This window comes from Arachis duranensis, chromosome 6 (assembly GCF_000817695.3).
Source record: "Arachis duranensis cultivar V14167 chromosome 6, aradu.V14167.gnm2.J7QH, whole genome shotgun sequence".
Classification (NCBI taxonomy): domain Eukaryota; kingdom Viridiplantae; phylum Streptophyta; class Magnoliopsida; order Fabales; family Fabaceae; genus Arachis; species Arachis duranensis.
The window spans coordinates 14,512,565-14,525,679 of record NC_029777.3 but is presented as its reverse complement, the minus strand read 5'-3'; the positions used below and the strand labels follow the sequence as shown (position 1 = coordinate 14,525,679).

Below are 13,115 nucleotides of genomic sequence, written 5' to 3'. Positions count from 1 at the left end.
AAGGATGTCATCTCAGCATTCCGTTCATCGCCGGAAAGAGTCGAGGGACCACATTGGTGCCGAGACTTGAATCTAGAGGACCAGTATAAGTAATTTTAAATTTAGAGAACCAAAATGAGTAATCGCGTGGATCAGAGACCAAAATGAAAATTTTAGTCTAAAATTATAATTTCAATCTTATCACTTATTTCACTTGTTTTTATAAGTTTAATTACTCTGTTGGTCCCTATAGTTTCGCGAAATTTTCAATTAGGTCCCTATACTTTTTTCCTTTCAATTGGGTCCCTGTACGTTAATTTTTTTCAATTTAGTCCCTACCGTCATAAAACCGTTTGAAATAACAGAATATTCTCATAATTTGGTTAAAAAACCTAATTAAAAACATCTCTATTTTTTTGAAATACCAAAAATACCCTTTATATTTTGTCCCCCAAAATCAGAGAACTCTAACTACCCCGAAGTTATTCTTCTAAGTTCCCAATTGGATTTCTCCTTCGTCGCACTCTGCTGTCGTCTTCCATGGTGGCGGCGTCGTCCGTCGCTGGAAGCTCGTCGTCCCTCTGCGTTGCCTACGGGTGCTATGTTCTGCTCCGCTCATCCGCCTTGCCTATTGCATCTCCTCGTCCCGCCTTGCCTCACCGCGCCTCGGGTGCCTTGTCTCGAGTTGTCGCTCCTCGACTCCGTTTTGCTGTCTGGACTGGTTCTACAACAACAGGTGATGATTAAATTTTGTTTTAGTTTTTCAACTGTTGGATCGGAGGAGATGAAGGGACCATGTGGCATGTGGGAAGAAAACCAGTCAGATGGCTTTCATTTGTTTGAATTGCAAAGATCGGGAGTAGAATGAACATGTGGGTTTCTGTCAGCGTTAGGTAATAATTCTTCTCAATAATGTCTTCCTCCCACTACACTAAGAACGGGAGAAATGTTATGCTTAAAACAACTAGTAGTCAAACGGCATCCTCTCCGATTCTAATGCTTCAGGTACAATGTTAAAAAATTTTGATTGTTAAATACCTCTAATTTTGCTTATGCTTATTTTTTGTTGCTACTTGTATGTAATTTGACTTTATTTGATTAGGTAATCAGCATCCTGAATGACAAGGAGAACCAATTGATCTAATTGTGAAACTTAGTTTGCTAAAATTAGTTTTGATTGTGTTAAAAAATTTTGATTATGAGTTCTGATTATGTATTTTATCTGTAGTTAATTGATTATGTTAGAAATAAGAAAAGAGGTGAGATTGGAGATAAGGTGTTTGATTAAATGTCTTTGAGAGAGTTGAATTAATTATGAGTTCTGATTATGTATTTTATCTATTATTAATTGATTATGAGTTTAATTGATCATTGTCATAGAGGCATACAAACTCTCAGAGATCGTGGTCTCTATCCTGCTGCCTAGGTCGTGAGATATGAAACTCATCTTTGGGATAATAGCTACAGAAGGGGACATCCACTACTACCAACTTTCCTGTAATTTACTCTATGTAACTTGATGCTTCACTTCAATCAATTAATTCTATATATAATTTTGTATCTATCACTATTTTTACAGATCAGCAACTATGAAAAGGAATTGGATGAAATGAAACACATGACAGGACAAGAATTTGTAGCCGCCATAAATGTAGTGTGTTACACTATTATCCCCTGCATTATGGTTGTGGATACATTGGTTGGGTAGTATTTTTGTGAAAGCATTTGCTATATGTGAACGGTAAATATTGCCATTGGTGGATCCAGACAAAAATAGATTGCATTATTGAATTCTGCATGTGTTGCTAGAACATGGTTATGATTTATGAATTTAAAAATATTCATTTAATTTAAGAATATTTCTGACCCAAAGTGTATCGGGTCATGGCATAAGTCTTATTTTACCATTTTTGTGTGCTGTAAGAATTTATAGAAAATTTTGTGTTTAAATAATTTGGAATTGCAGCCATTATCCCTGCTTGTGTCAGTTCTTCAAACTTCAGTAATTTATGATGATGCAAAGGATGAGGGATAATATAGATATAGGCTAATTATGTATATTCCTGGGTTGTTTATGTGCAGCATGCCCAGTATGTTACCTTCTTGTGAAAGAAGCTATTGAACTTATGCCAAAATCACCCACACCTTCACCAGTTCTTAAGAATTTAACTTATATCTATGAGAAAAATATAAGTAGATTTGGAGAATTCGGTGGCTCAGACTTTGGTGGATATTCTACTTTGAAGCAAAGGAATGAGTCTTTTGATATACAAGAATTAATGAGTATGCACTGCAGGTATGTTTTTACCCTTTGTTTAATATCCCTGACTTATATCTATAGCACTCAGGAATGTTCTTTTTGGTTATAATAACTAAACTTTTATTTACTGCAACTATGTTTAAATTAAACTAATATAATTCAGGCAATTTTGTTTTCTGAACTTCTGTTTACTGCAACTCTATTTTCTACAATTCTATTTTGCACAATTGATTTTTACAATTTTATTTTTAGCTAATTTGTTTGCTGTAATTTTTTATTTGCTGCACTTGGTATAATTCAATCCAATAGAAGATTAAGATAATTATTCTTTTTCTTCTTGCACTTTATTCAAATCATAATTATTTTTTTTATATAATTATGCAGGATAATTTTAGCAGTGTAAATGAAGATTGAGATGTTTATCATGATAGTTTATTAACAAAGATGGAATTTTGGAAATTGAAGATATATAGTTGATTAATGATGTCTTTTACTAAAAGATACCTTTATAGGATATAATATTTTAATTTTTTGTAGTTAGTAAACTCTAAGTGGTCTCATGCATATTTTAATGAGTAGGTTTACTTTAGTGTGAAATGTATCAATACTTAAAATTATTATCATTTTAATACTTAAGGTTCATTATATAAATATATTTTGTTTAAGAATAATTTTTATTATTTAAAGATTATTGTATGGTATTATAATGTTGTAGAATCATTGAATAGGGATTATAAGAATATCTTTCATTGAATATTTATAGTTTTATCAAATTTTCAATTAGGTCTCTATATTTTTTTCTTTTTAATTGGATCCTTAAAGGTATATAAGTAATTTCACAATTTATTAACATTTTTTTGACGTTTAACATTAATAAGAACTAAATTAAAAAAAAAATTAACGTATAGAGACCCAATTGAAAGGAAAAAAAATATATAAACCTAATCGAAAATTTCGCAAACTATAGGACCAACAAATTAATTAAACCTTTTTATAACTAATTTTGGCTCTCTGTAATGAAGCGTGTATTCACCGCTGAATGAGTTTTTAGTAACGAAAATAAAACAAAAATGGCGTCACTGCGCTTCCCCTTCTCGTTTTCTCAGACCCAACCACCTCATTATTCCCGCCCTCTCTCCTCCTTCCCCGTCGCCGCCGCAGTCGGAGCAACCGCCGTCGGAGCCACAGCAGCATTCGCCGTCCTCACTTCCTCCTCCTCCTCCTCTCACCGCCAATTCTTGGAGACCGCGCTCAACTTCCTCTTCTCTTCGGACCGTACTTCTCTCCCCGCGTGGGGTACCCTTAGCCTCGCCGACATGTCCGTCCCCGTCGTTGAGTCCAAGAGCGGAGCAACGTTCCCTTCCGTTCTCGGCGATTCTCAGAAGCTCTGCGGCATTGGCTTGCGCAGAAAGAGCGTTTTCGGTTTGAAGAACATTGACGTCTACGCATTCGGTATACAACGTTTTTTTTCTCTTCAATTATTATTTTAAATTCTAAGTATTTAGAATGTGTTGATAAAGCAAATCTAGAATGTTACCGATATATGCTTGGATTTGGAATTTTTTGTTGCAGGTGTTTATGCTGATGACAATGACATAAAGGAATGTCTTGCTGGAAAATTTGAGAAGCTTTCTGCTTTGGAATTGAAGGGAAATAAGGAGTTCACTGAAGATATATTGGAGAATGATATATCCATGACCGTTAGTCTTCAAATTGTGTATGGAAGATTGAGCATTAGTTCCGTGCGGTCTGCGTTTGAGGAATCTGTAGGTAGCAGGCTGCAAAAGTTTGGTGGATCGGATAATAAGGAATTGCTTCAAAGGTAAAGCATTCTTGTTCTTCATATCCTATTATCCTGAGAAGTGGTCATCATTCATTATGTGTACTAGTGTTAAACTTGTCATGAAATTCTAGATTCACTTCCAAATTCTTGAACACTAAGAATACATGTGGAATTGTGGATATATATCTAGAATGCTTCAAAAATCTTATTAAAGTTGAGAGCATTATATATAATTTCGGACCAACTAGGTCGGGGGAATTTTTGGTTCATATTATAATTAGTTACTATCAAGCTGTGGTGCAGGTTCACTGCACAATTCAAAGATGAAATCAAAATACCAAAAGGATCTGTGATTAACATCTCGAGAGAGAAGGGCTATGTTCTCCGCACATCAAGTAAGATATCCTTATCCCTGTGCATGTCTCCATCTCCATCTTCTTAACTCATAGAATTATAATGTAGTGCATACTTATCTCTTATGCTTGATGAACTATGTGTGATGTGAATTCAGGTCTTCTGAATATTAGTTCGGAAGATTTAGTTGAGGACTCATGCATCTGTAATTTCTGATTGCTTCTTTCTTTCATTAGTGCTTAGTCTAACTTAAGGAGTTCCCTATAATAATACATCATATTTTATATTCTGAGGTTGACAATTTGATCATGTAGAAGCTCTCCATCAAACCTATAAAGCATATTTCTTACTATCAACAGAAAATGGCAAGTATAAATATAACAGATAATGGTTGAGGTTTGTCTTTGTTTAGAGGTTTCTTTTAAGAACTTTTCTGTAAGCATCTTGTTCAATGAATGTGCCATTCATCATATGATTTGTTTTTAGTTATACATTTGAGGCTTTGACATTATCTTTATTTGTTGTAGTTGATGGACAGGAAGTGGGAAGCATCCAGAGTAAACTCCTGTGTAAGTCAATCTTAGATTTATATCTGGGTGAGGAACCGTTTGATAAACAGGCCAAAGAAGACATCGAGCTCAACTTGGCGTCTTACCTCCAGAAGTAGACACTATTTAGTTAAGAGTTACCTTAATGCATGGATTAATTTATTTCATTACTTGTAAAATCAATCTTATTGATGATGTTTATCGCTTGGGTCACTTCTTGATTGTAAAAGGAATGGTTTATTTAATATCTCATCATAGAGGTCAAGTACACTACAATATGTTACACATCTCTCTGGCTGAGTGCCAAGAGCTTCAGAACAACTAAGAAATTTCATACTATCTTAGCAAAGTGTCCATGCCTTTGATGATTTATTTTATTGCATAAATGATGATTTGCTGAGAAAAAAAGGAAACACGGGTGACAGCTTAGAAGTTTCAAGGTTTATATCCCAAATCCGATAAACGAAAATTACATCACTTTTTGAAATAGAACTTTGTCAATGTGTGATATAATTGTCTGATAGTCAAAATAGGCAGCATAGTAGAAACTCTTGGCCACCATTAGAAATGAATTCTTAACACGGGGTTGATTCTGAATGCCATCTGGGGAATTTTGGAGCACTGTTTGCGAAAGCTCTTGCATTTCTGATTCTATTTGTGGTGTAGTGACTCTGGTTCCACTCATGTTGCAGCTGCCATTCACATTTGCCTCCTAACAAATTTAAGAATTGTAAAATTTTAACAACAGAATCTTGGTCGTTGGCATAATATTAGAAACTTCTTAATTGTATTATTATTGTTACAACTTACCTTACTACTTTGGTAATCTCTGAGTTTATGGCAAACTTTGTTAGTGACTTGCAGCAATTTCTGATACTGAAGGTTTAGCTGTAGCTCTTGTGACCAACAGCCACTCATTATATGTATGGTTTTCAAAATCAGCTCCGCTTCCCTTGTGGAGCTGCTTCCTTCTTTTTGCCAACTCAACAACCAACTTTGCCACTGACCAATTCAGAAGAAATGTTCACATTCTTGCACATTACCATTCGATGCACATTTCATAAGATACATTTTATGGTGTCACTAGAAAAGAATACTCACAATTTGATTCAAATAATGAGAAATTTCCTGCCCACGAGTTCGAAAAAACTCCAATCCAAGATACTCAATAGTTATCAGCAAAATGCAAACAAGTTTTTCTGTTTCGTTGCTCTTATCTAGCCACCTGCAGTAGTACATTCGCATGCAAGGTAAGATTGAATGTGTCACAACTTGAATCTCTCATGTATATCATATTTACCACAGACTCAATTTTCTCAAGCTAAGTATGATACCTAATAATCTATTTACTTTTTGGGTTTAGTTAACATAGGGCACATGACAACCTTACCGTAAAAAAATTTAAATGTTTTCATTTAATGAATATAAAATAAATGCATTAGAAATTTAAATTTTTTATATTTACAATACAAACTTCTTTAATTTGTAAACTTAATATGTGCATTTAGGGCAGAAGTTAGATAAACCCTTACTTCTTTGGAAAATCTTGTCTGTTAATGCTGTTATTGAATTGTTCTAAAAAAACCCTCCTTGCTTCTTTATCCCCTGTATAGGACTTCAATGTCTCGATCAAAGTCGTGGTTTTAGCCCATGCGAGTCGCTCTAGGGACTTCTCAGGCTCGAACATGCTGGCTGCCGCCACAAAATAACTTTGCAGAACACTTTCTTTGCTCACTCCAAATTCCTCTAATCCTGTTTCCAAGTACCACCTAATAATTTCCATTGCCAAAATTGGGAGTTCAGTTTTTTGTTATCTTTGTAAAAAAAAGTGTTGCAATATTATATAATTGAAGCCCTCACCTTTGGATTTTCTCCCATTCTACAGAGAGCATATCTTGGCAGTTGCCGTAATCTAATTTAGCAAGCTCTAGATAAATATCATTATTCACGTAGGGCATCCTGTCAAAAGAGCAATTCATTTAAGAGCGAAAAATAAGAGTTAAATAGACATACACTAAAATCAAAAAGTAACAAAATAAAGATAATTTCTCGAAAGTTATGTGACTATGTCATGTGTGGCAAAACACATAATATTAATTGATCCATTAATGTCTGGATTAAAGAACTAATTCTACCTGTAAAGTGACTTGCCAATCCAAATATCATTTTCACCGCCATATTGTTCTATGTAAAATCTTGTCTCTAACAGGGGTAAGCTAGCATACCAAGGCACATCCAAAGCATAGCTCACCTATAAAATATTAGAAAAGGTTCAATTAACAAATGCTCTGGCAAAATTAAATAAGAAAAGAAAAGAAGTTTTAACAACAAAATATTAAAACAAGAAAAAGAATAAAACATGATCATCAGTAGTAATGAAATGATAACCCACCTCACCAGGCAAATCTTTTGTTATGATCCATTTATCCACTATCTCATTAGCCAACCGTTTCTCAGTTAAAAATTTGGACGAAAAAAGTCTGGCATTCTCAAGAATCTTCTCTCCAGGAAACAACACTTGAGAAGCTCTATGAAGATTGTATATCCCAGTTATAGCTTGATTTGATTGTCCAGCAAAGCAGAAGAAGTCGCCACTTTTCTCAAAATGCTTGAATGCATCTATAAAATTTAGTACAATAATTAATAATTTAATCATTTCTAAAACCATTGATCAAATTTAGCTCTAATTTTACCGGGTGAAACTTGGTGGCCATGTAACCTTAGCAATCTAAATGCCATTGCAGTATCGTCAATATCTTGAACTTCCGAATTTCTTGCCCAACAAATACCCTTCTCGGTCCAATATCTGAAAATTTTTTATTTGACTAATTTTACAATAATATTCCACATATATTAAATAAGTCAAAATCTAAAATAAACGATCCCACGAATTTACCTTGAAACATATTCCATACATTCTTTAATTTCTGTCTGAAAATATCTTGAAATACCTAAACGTTCTAATCGATCAACAGCCCAAATGTGCTCAAATAAATCCACCGGATAAACGTTTGGAACTGCCAAAATTAGTAATAATTAATTATGATCCAAATAGTGTTATATATGTATAGGCATTGTTGTAATTACCTACCTCCCCCGTTAAACCTTTTCACAGTTTTCTCCAAATATTTGAGAGCATTTTCATCTTTGGTTTGCATGAAAGCGTAGGCTGTGGATGATGGAGAGAACAAGAATGAACCATCTTGTGACTGCAATTTCAAGAGTCTTTTCCAATCCAAATTTGCCATTCCCTCCAAACTATGAAGCAGTGTTGTGGGCACCTTATGAAGCACCTCCATTGGTATTCTAATTAAACACATCAACCATATTAATATTATGTCACAAACATTAATTAATATATAATACAATAAAGTATATATAGTAACAATATTATGTACTTTGTGAGCTTTAGGTCTCTCATGGCAAAGATTTGTTTCAAGATAGGAGAATCATGTGGCACTTCAATATTCATACTTCGAGCCAAGTCGAGAAGAGAAGGGAAAGCTACTTCAAATCCGATTGGCATGTGTTCAACATTCTCATCCTCAAGCTTGCTTAGATTTTCCTTAACAAACTTCAACCCTGTGATATAAAAAATAAAATGTCGTTCTTGAATATATATCTATATATGGTGTATTTCATTGTTGGTAGAAATTTTTTTTATAAAGATTGCTCCCAAACAAATTTCAAATAAGCCGTTTTAGTTTTTAATATTTTTTTAAAGTCATTAAAAAGTTATTTCAGTTGGATAGATTAAACCTTATGTCACTTTCAATCAAGTTTTAGAATATACATATTTTTAAAAAGTTTTATCATAAGACAATTAACTCAAAAAAATATCATTATAAGCTATTAATTTTCTTTAAAATAATATAAGAACAAATTTATTTGAAACGAATAATTAACTTTTAAAAAATACAAATTTATTGAAAAGTAAAGTATTGAATTTTAAATTTGTTGAAGATTAAGTGAGTGTTTATTCATACAAATATACATAATAATAGATGAAGAAAAATATTATTTATATATCAAATATTTTTATATTTATATAAAAGTATATATAGTTATTAATTAATTGTGTATTTAAATTATTTTTTATTAATAAAATAAAGAAAATAGATATTTAATTGTTAAGAAAATACAAATATTAAAATGGTGTTATTACAAAAGAGATCAATAAAAAATTCTTAAATAAAATTATTAACAAGAAAAATAGTGTGAGAAACCAAAGATAAATAAATAAATAAAGAGGACAGTTGAGGTGACATTGATAGATAAACCAATTACCCATGTCAGACTTTTGGGGGTGCAAATTCCAAGCTCTCAATGCAATAACACAAGCCAAGGTGTTAAGAATGCGATCATGGGCATTGAAAAGTTGAGCATCACCCCAAGAACCATCAGAAAGCTGATTACTGGCTATCCATTCAAGACAAGATGGGAACTCAGGCCCTCCTCCGCCATTAACATCTCTCACGAGACCAACCCATGCTGTGTCATAAGCTGATATGCTTATTTCTCCATCTTCCATTGACCCTAACATCCTTTTCACCGCATTTATCTTCTTTCTTATCTCGTTTGTAACCACCACCTTATACAATATAATTATCATCACTTCATCACAAACCTAATAAAACCCTTCTTATGGATTAAACGTAGTAACTAACATTACGTTTGACAATTGCATTTGTAATAATTTTCACGTGCAAAATCTTTCAAATAAGATTGCATTGTCAATTTAGGAATAATAAGAATAATATTCTCTTTCAAATTTTAATATATAAATAAATAACAAAATTAATTAAAGCAGTTGAAACCTAGCATAGATATAAGCACCATATAATTTGTAGAAAATAAAATTTTCCTACTTATTAATTAATGCAACATGTGATATAGTTGTAAAGACACAATAATAATGTTAAGAGACAAACAACCCTAGTCTAAAAAAGAAGAAAGTTGATTAGTGTTGATTTGAAAGAAAATAAAAAAAAAGTGTCAATCACCTAAACTTCTACTAAAGTTAACTATAGTACTAAAATTTAAAGGTCATGCATGTACATGTACCTGATGAAGAACATGTTCCTCATTTGGTTCAACATCATCCTTCACAGTTTGTAGCCATTTGAAGTAGGGCACACTCTCCTGAGACACTTCACCGTTAATATGTCCCCAATAATGTACTCATAATATGTGAAACACATGGATACTTTTTAATAATCATTCGTACAAACTTAACCGATGAACTGAAGAGAAAAAGCAATGTTTAACAACAGCATTTGTATATATAGTCCCTTAATATTAATATTATGATAAACTAACGAAAAAATTAGTCCACCTACCTTGAATCCAAGAACTTGATGTGTTGTTGCAGATATTGGACGAAATTCACCACTTTTCTTTGCATGTTTTCCTTCAATGATGATTTGGTGAGAACATGTACGTATTATTAGACATGCTAAGTAATTGATTTGCTAAGAAAAAGGTGGGATTGGTGAATACAAAAACACCTATATACACTTATTTGAGTATTTATATTAGGGTTTATCTATTTAAATTTTTTACCTATATTAAATTTGACATTAAGTATATTTAACAATTTAATTATTAGTATAAGCTAATTTTTTGTAGTCCAAAATAAAATTATATAATATATAATAACTTATAGACTTACTACTTTATGCACATAGAAGCTTTTAAATTTTTTTAAAAAATTATCTAGAGTGAGACATTTCCATATTACACAATACACAGAACCTTATGTTGTAGAAATTTCTAATTTACAAACAATAGATAATCTTATGCATGTTCTTTATGTATAATATATATATATTAAACAAAAGAACAAAAAGTCATATATAAACAAGCATACCCCAAAACTTGGCAGGAGGACCTTGACAGAGGAACTTGAATCCAAATCTAGATTTGTGTGAAGGTGCAGTAAGGTCAGAATAAAGAACCTTATGATCTAGATGGGAGAGAAATTGAGAAGTCATCATGCACTGGTGGCTGCTGATTCTAGCTGCCTCTATGTTCTATGGTCTATTGTACTTCTATTGGTCCTGGAAAAAGTGTGACAGAAGATTATGTACTATTTCAAATCATATCTTTCGAAAATTATGTTCATTGATAATCTATTATTGTAAATTGTATTTTTTGTAAATTACAATTGGATTTAATGTGTACATATTCTCCATGTAACAACTTTTCAAAGAAATAAAATTTTATTATGACCCACCAACATATCAGTAAATGCCTTTGATGACTAAAATGTTTTTTCATCATCATTTGTCGCGCTTATTTTTTATACATGCAAGTGTTTTTTTATTACATAATTAAAGCCACGAGAAAAAATTTTACACATATTTTAAAATAGTGAGTTCTATGGTACCTTTTATTATAATGCTTAAATTGCCTAATTTTTTTTAAAAGTAAAAAATAAAATGTATATAATTAAAAATTCATAAAAATTATATAATTTATATAAAAAAATTTGATACATATATCAAGACAATTTAAAATTTATACAAGTAAAAAGATTAAAAATTACTGACATGCAAGTGTTTTTTTATTACATAATTAAAGCCACGAGAAAAAATTTTACACATATTTTAAAATAGTGAGTTCTATGGTATCTTTTATTATAATGCTTAAATTGCCTAATTTTTTTTAAAAGTAAAAAATAAAATGTTTAAAACAAAACAATATTTAAAATTTATTAAATATTATCTATTTGCCTTTTTTCGTAAGTTAGGCACAATATCAAAGGCACCATAGTATTCACTTTTTAAAAATTCAATTAATATGTAGTTTAAGAAGTATGCTAAGATTAACGTTAATAAAAATTTTAAAATATATTTTAACAAATGTGTTAAAAATTTAAATTTAACATATGTTTCTGCACTAACTTTATTATTAGTAAGATTAATATATATTCTAAAAATACATGTAGTAACTATGATTATTTTGTGTGACACAATTGTTTAAGACACTAAACATTATGAACCACAATGCAAGTTGGTTTATTCTAGAGATAAGTATACATACAGATAAAGAATGAACATCGCCCATTAATGCCTTTCAAAAAGAGTTTTGTACATTAAGAATATATAAACAAATAATTAAAAAATATATAATTTTTTCTATTTTTGCTGTAAATAAAGTTTCATTTTTATTTTAAAAAATTATTAATTAATTTTTATCTATTATACTTCCACTATTAAATAGAAAAAAGTTAAAAATTTAATAGAAAAATAGTATTAAAAATGCTTTGATCTCTCTCTTAATGGCTTATATTTTTAATAAAATTTAATAATAATCTCAATATTTATACACTAGTAAACGACACTTAATGAAGGAAGTATGATCTATCATTAATTAAAAATTTTATTATTGTAAAATTGAACACCAGAATTTATGGAAAAAATGTGTCAGTTATTACTAAGAAGAAATATTTATGCAAAAGGACTATATATATGATTTATAGCCAATTTTACGTTTATAATGTTAGTTTTTTATGCATAAAGAATTTTATTGATCCAATAATTGAATTCTAATATCTCATTTTATAAATCAATCTAAGAAAGTTAAGTAACTTAAAATTAATTTGATATGTCACCGAATTATAAATTGTATACATATTATAAATTTAAAAATATAAAAAAATATAATTATAATATACATATTAATCTGAATTTTATGTAATTTAAAAAATTTACTTATAATGATAATATGACATGATTCAACGACTGTATGGATTAAATTTATATTGCATAAAAAGTCATTCATCTATATGTATAATTTAAATTAAATATACAAATATAAATGTTTCATTTTATTATTTAATTTGTAGTTTATTAGCTTAAATAGTATCAGTTATTTCTTTTTATTCCAGTTTTTACATATATTTAGAGACTATGGTAATGGAGTACAGTGATGAATATACAAGGAGGTGAGAAGGAGGATGAGAGTACTTAGTTAAGTGCTATTAGAACACAAACTGAAAGACAAAGAGAAAAGTAAAAGTAAGAAGAGACGGATGAAAGTTTTGCTTACACAACTATTGAAGGACGAGGAAGAAATTGATATTCGCATAAAGAAGTGACCTTTGAGAATTGAGAAGTTAACTATACTTGCAACTTGCAAGAATAAGCTAATTAAATCCTAATCCTCTTTATATAGATTTTTTTCTCTC

General features: G+C 30.8%; 2 protein-coding genes and 1 long non-coding RNA gene across 3 annotated transcripts; 2 read left to right on the top strand and 1 right to left on the bottom strand.

The window, feature by feature from the left end:
* Positions 1 to 469: 469 nt before the first annotated feature.
* On the top strand, positions 470 to 2,425 carry LOC127739767 (uncharacterized). Its single transcript, XR_008000465.1, has 3 exons — positions 470 to 984; positions 1,360 to 1,476; positions 1,559 to 2,425. It is a non-coding gene; the product is annotated as an uncharacterized LOC127739767 (long non-coding RNA).
* An 816-nt stretch (positions 2,426 to 3,241) lies between these two features.
* LOC107492994 (fatty-acid-binding protein 1) lies at positions 3,242 to 5,263 on the top strand. Its single transcript, XM_016114073.3, has 4 exons — positions 3,242 to 3,691; positions 3,812 to 4,061; positions 4,326 to 4,417; positions 4,904 to 5,263. Exons 1-4 carry the CDS (start codon positions 3,310 to 3,312, stop codon positions 5,041 to 5,043), a joined length of 864 nt encoding a protein of 287 aa, XP_015969559.1. The 5' UTR covers positions 3,242 to 3,309; the 3' UTR covers positions 5,044 to 5,263.
* Positions 5,264 to 5,388: 125 nt separating this feature from the next.
* On the bottom strand, positions 5,389 to 13,065 carry LOC107492993 (ent-copalyl diphosphate synthase 1). The gene is made up of 16 exons (XM_016114071.3): positions 12,977 to 13,065; positions 10,794 to 10,983; positions 10,264 to 10,334; positions 9,989 to 10,066; positions 9,212 to 9,515; positions 8,323 to 8,506; positions 8,016 to 8,230; positions 7,821 to 7,941; positions 7,618 to 7,730; positions 7,317 to 7,543; positions 7,060 to 7,175; positions 6,785 to 6,883; positions 6,457 to 6,693; positions 6,026 to 6,149; positions 5,735 to 5,926; positions 5,389 to 5,636 (listed from the first exon to the last, which is right to left on the bottom strand). The coding sequence occupies exons 2-16, from the start codon at positions 10,918 to 10,920 to the stop codon at positions 5,394 to 5,396; spliced, it is 2,451 nt and encodes an 816-aa protein (XP_015969557.1). The 5' UTR covers positions 10,921 to 10,983; positions 12,977 to 13,065; the 3' UTR covers positions 5,389 to 5,393.
* Between the last annotated feature and the right edge of the window lie 50 nt (positions 13,066 to 13,115).

What these genes read in the sequence shown, in the direction of transcription:
- LOC107492994 (XM_016114073.3), top strand. Translation starts at nt 3,310, where the DNA reads ATGGCGTCACTGCGCTTCCCCTTCTCGTTTTCTCAGACCCAACCACCT. An exon ending in AATAAGGAATTGCTTCAAAG is followed by an intron (nt 4,062 to 4,325) that starts GTAAAGCATTCT and finishes GCTGTGGTGCAG; the next exon opens with GTTCACTGCACAATTCAAAG. An exon ending in CTATGTTCTCCGCACATCAA is followed by an intron (nt 4,418 to 4,903) that starts GTAAGATATCCT and finishes TATTTGTTGTAG; the next exon opens with TTGATGGACAGGAAGTGGGA.
- LOC107492993 (XM_016114071.3), bottom strand. Translation starts at nt 10,920, where the DNA reads ATGATGACTTCTCAATTTCTCTCCCATCTAGATCATAAGGTTCTTTAT. An exon ending in CCCCCAAAAGTCTGACATGG is followed by an intron (nt 8,507 to 9,211) that starts GTAATTGGTTTA and finishes TTTATATCACAG; the next exon opens with GGTTGAAGTTTGTTAAGGAA. An exon ending in GAGATTACCAAAGTAGTAAG is followed by an intron (nt 5,637 to 5,734) that starts GTAAGTTGTAAC and finishes TAAATTTGTTAG; the next exon opens with GAGGCAAATGTGAATGGCAG.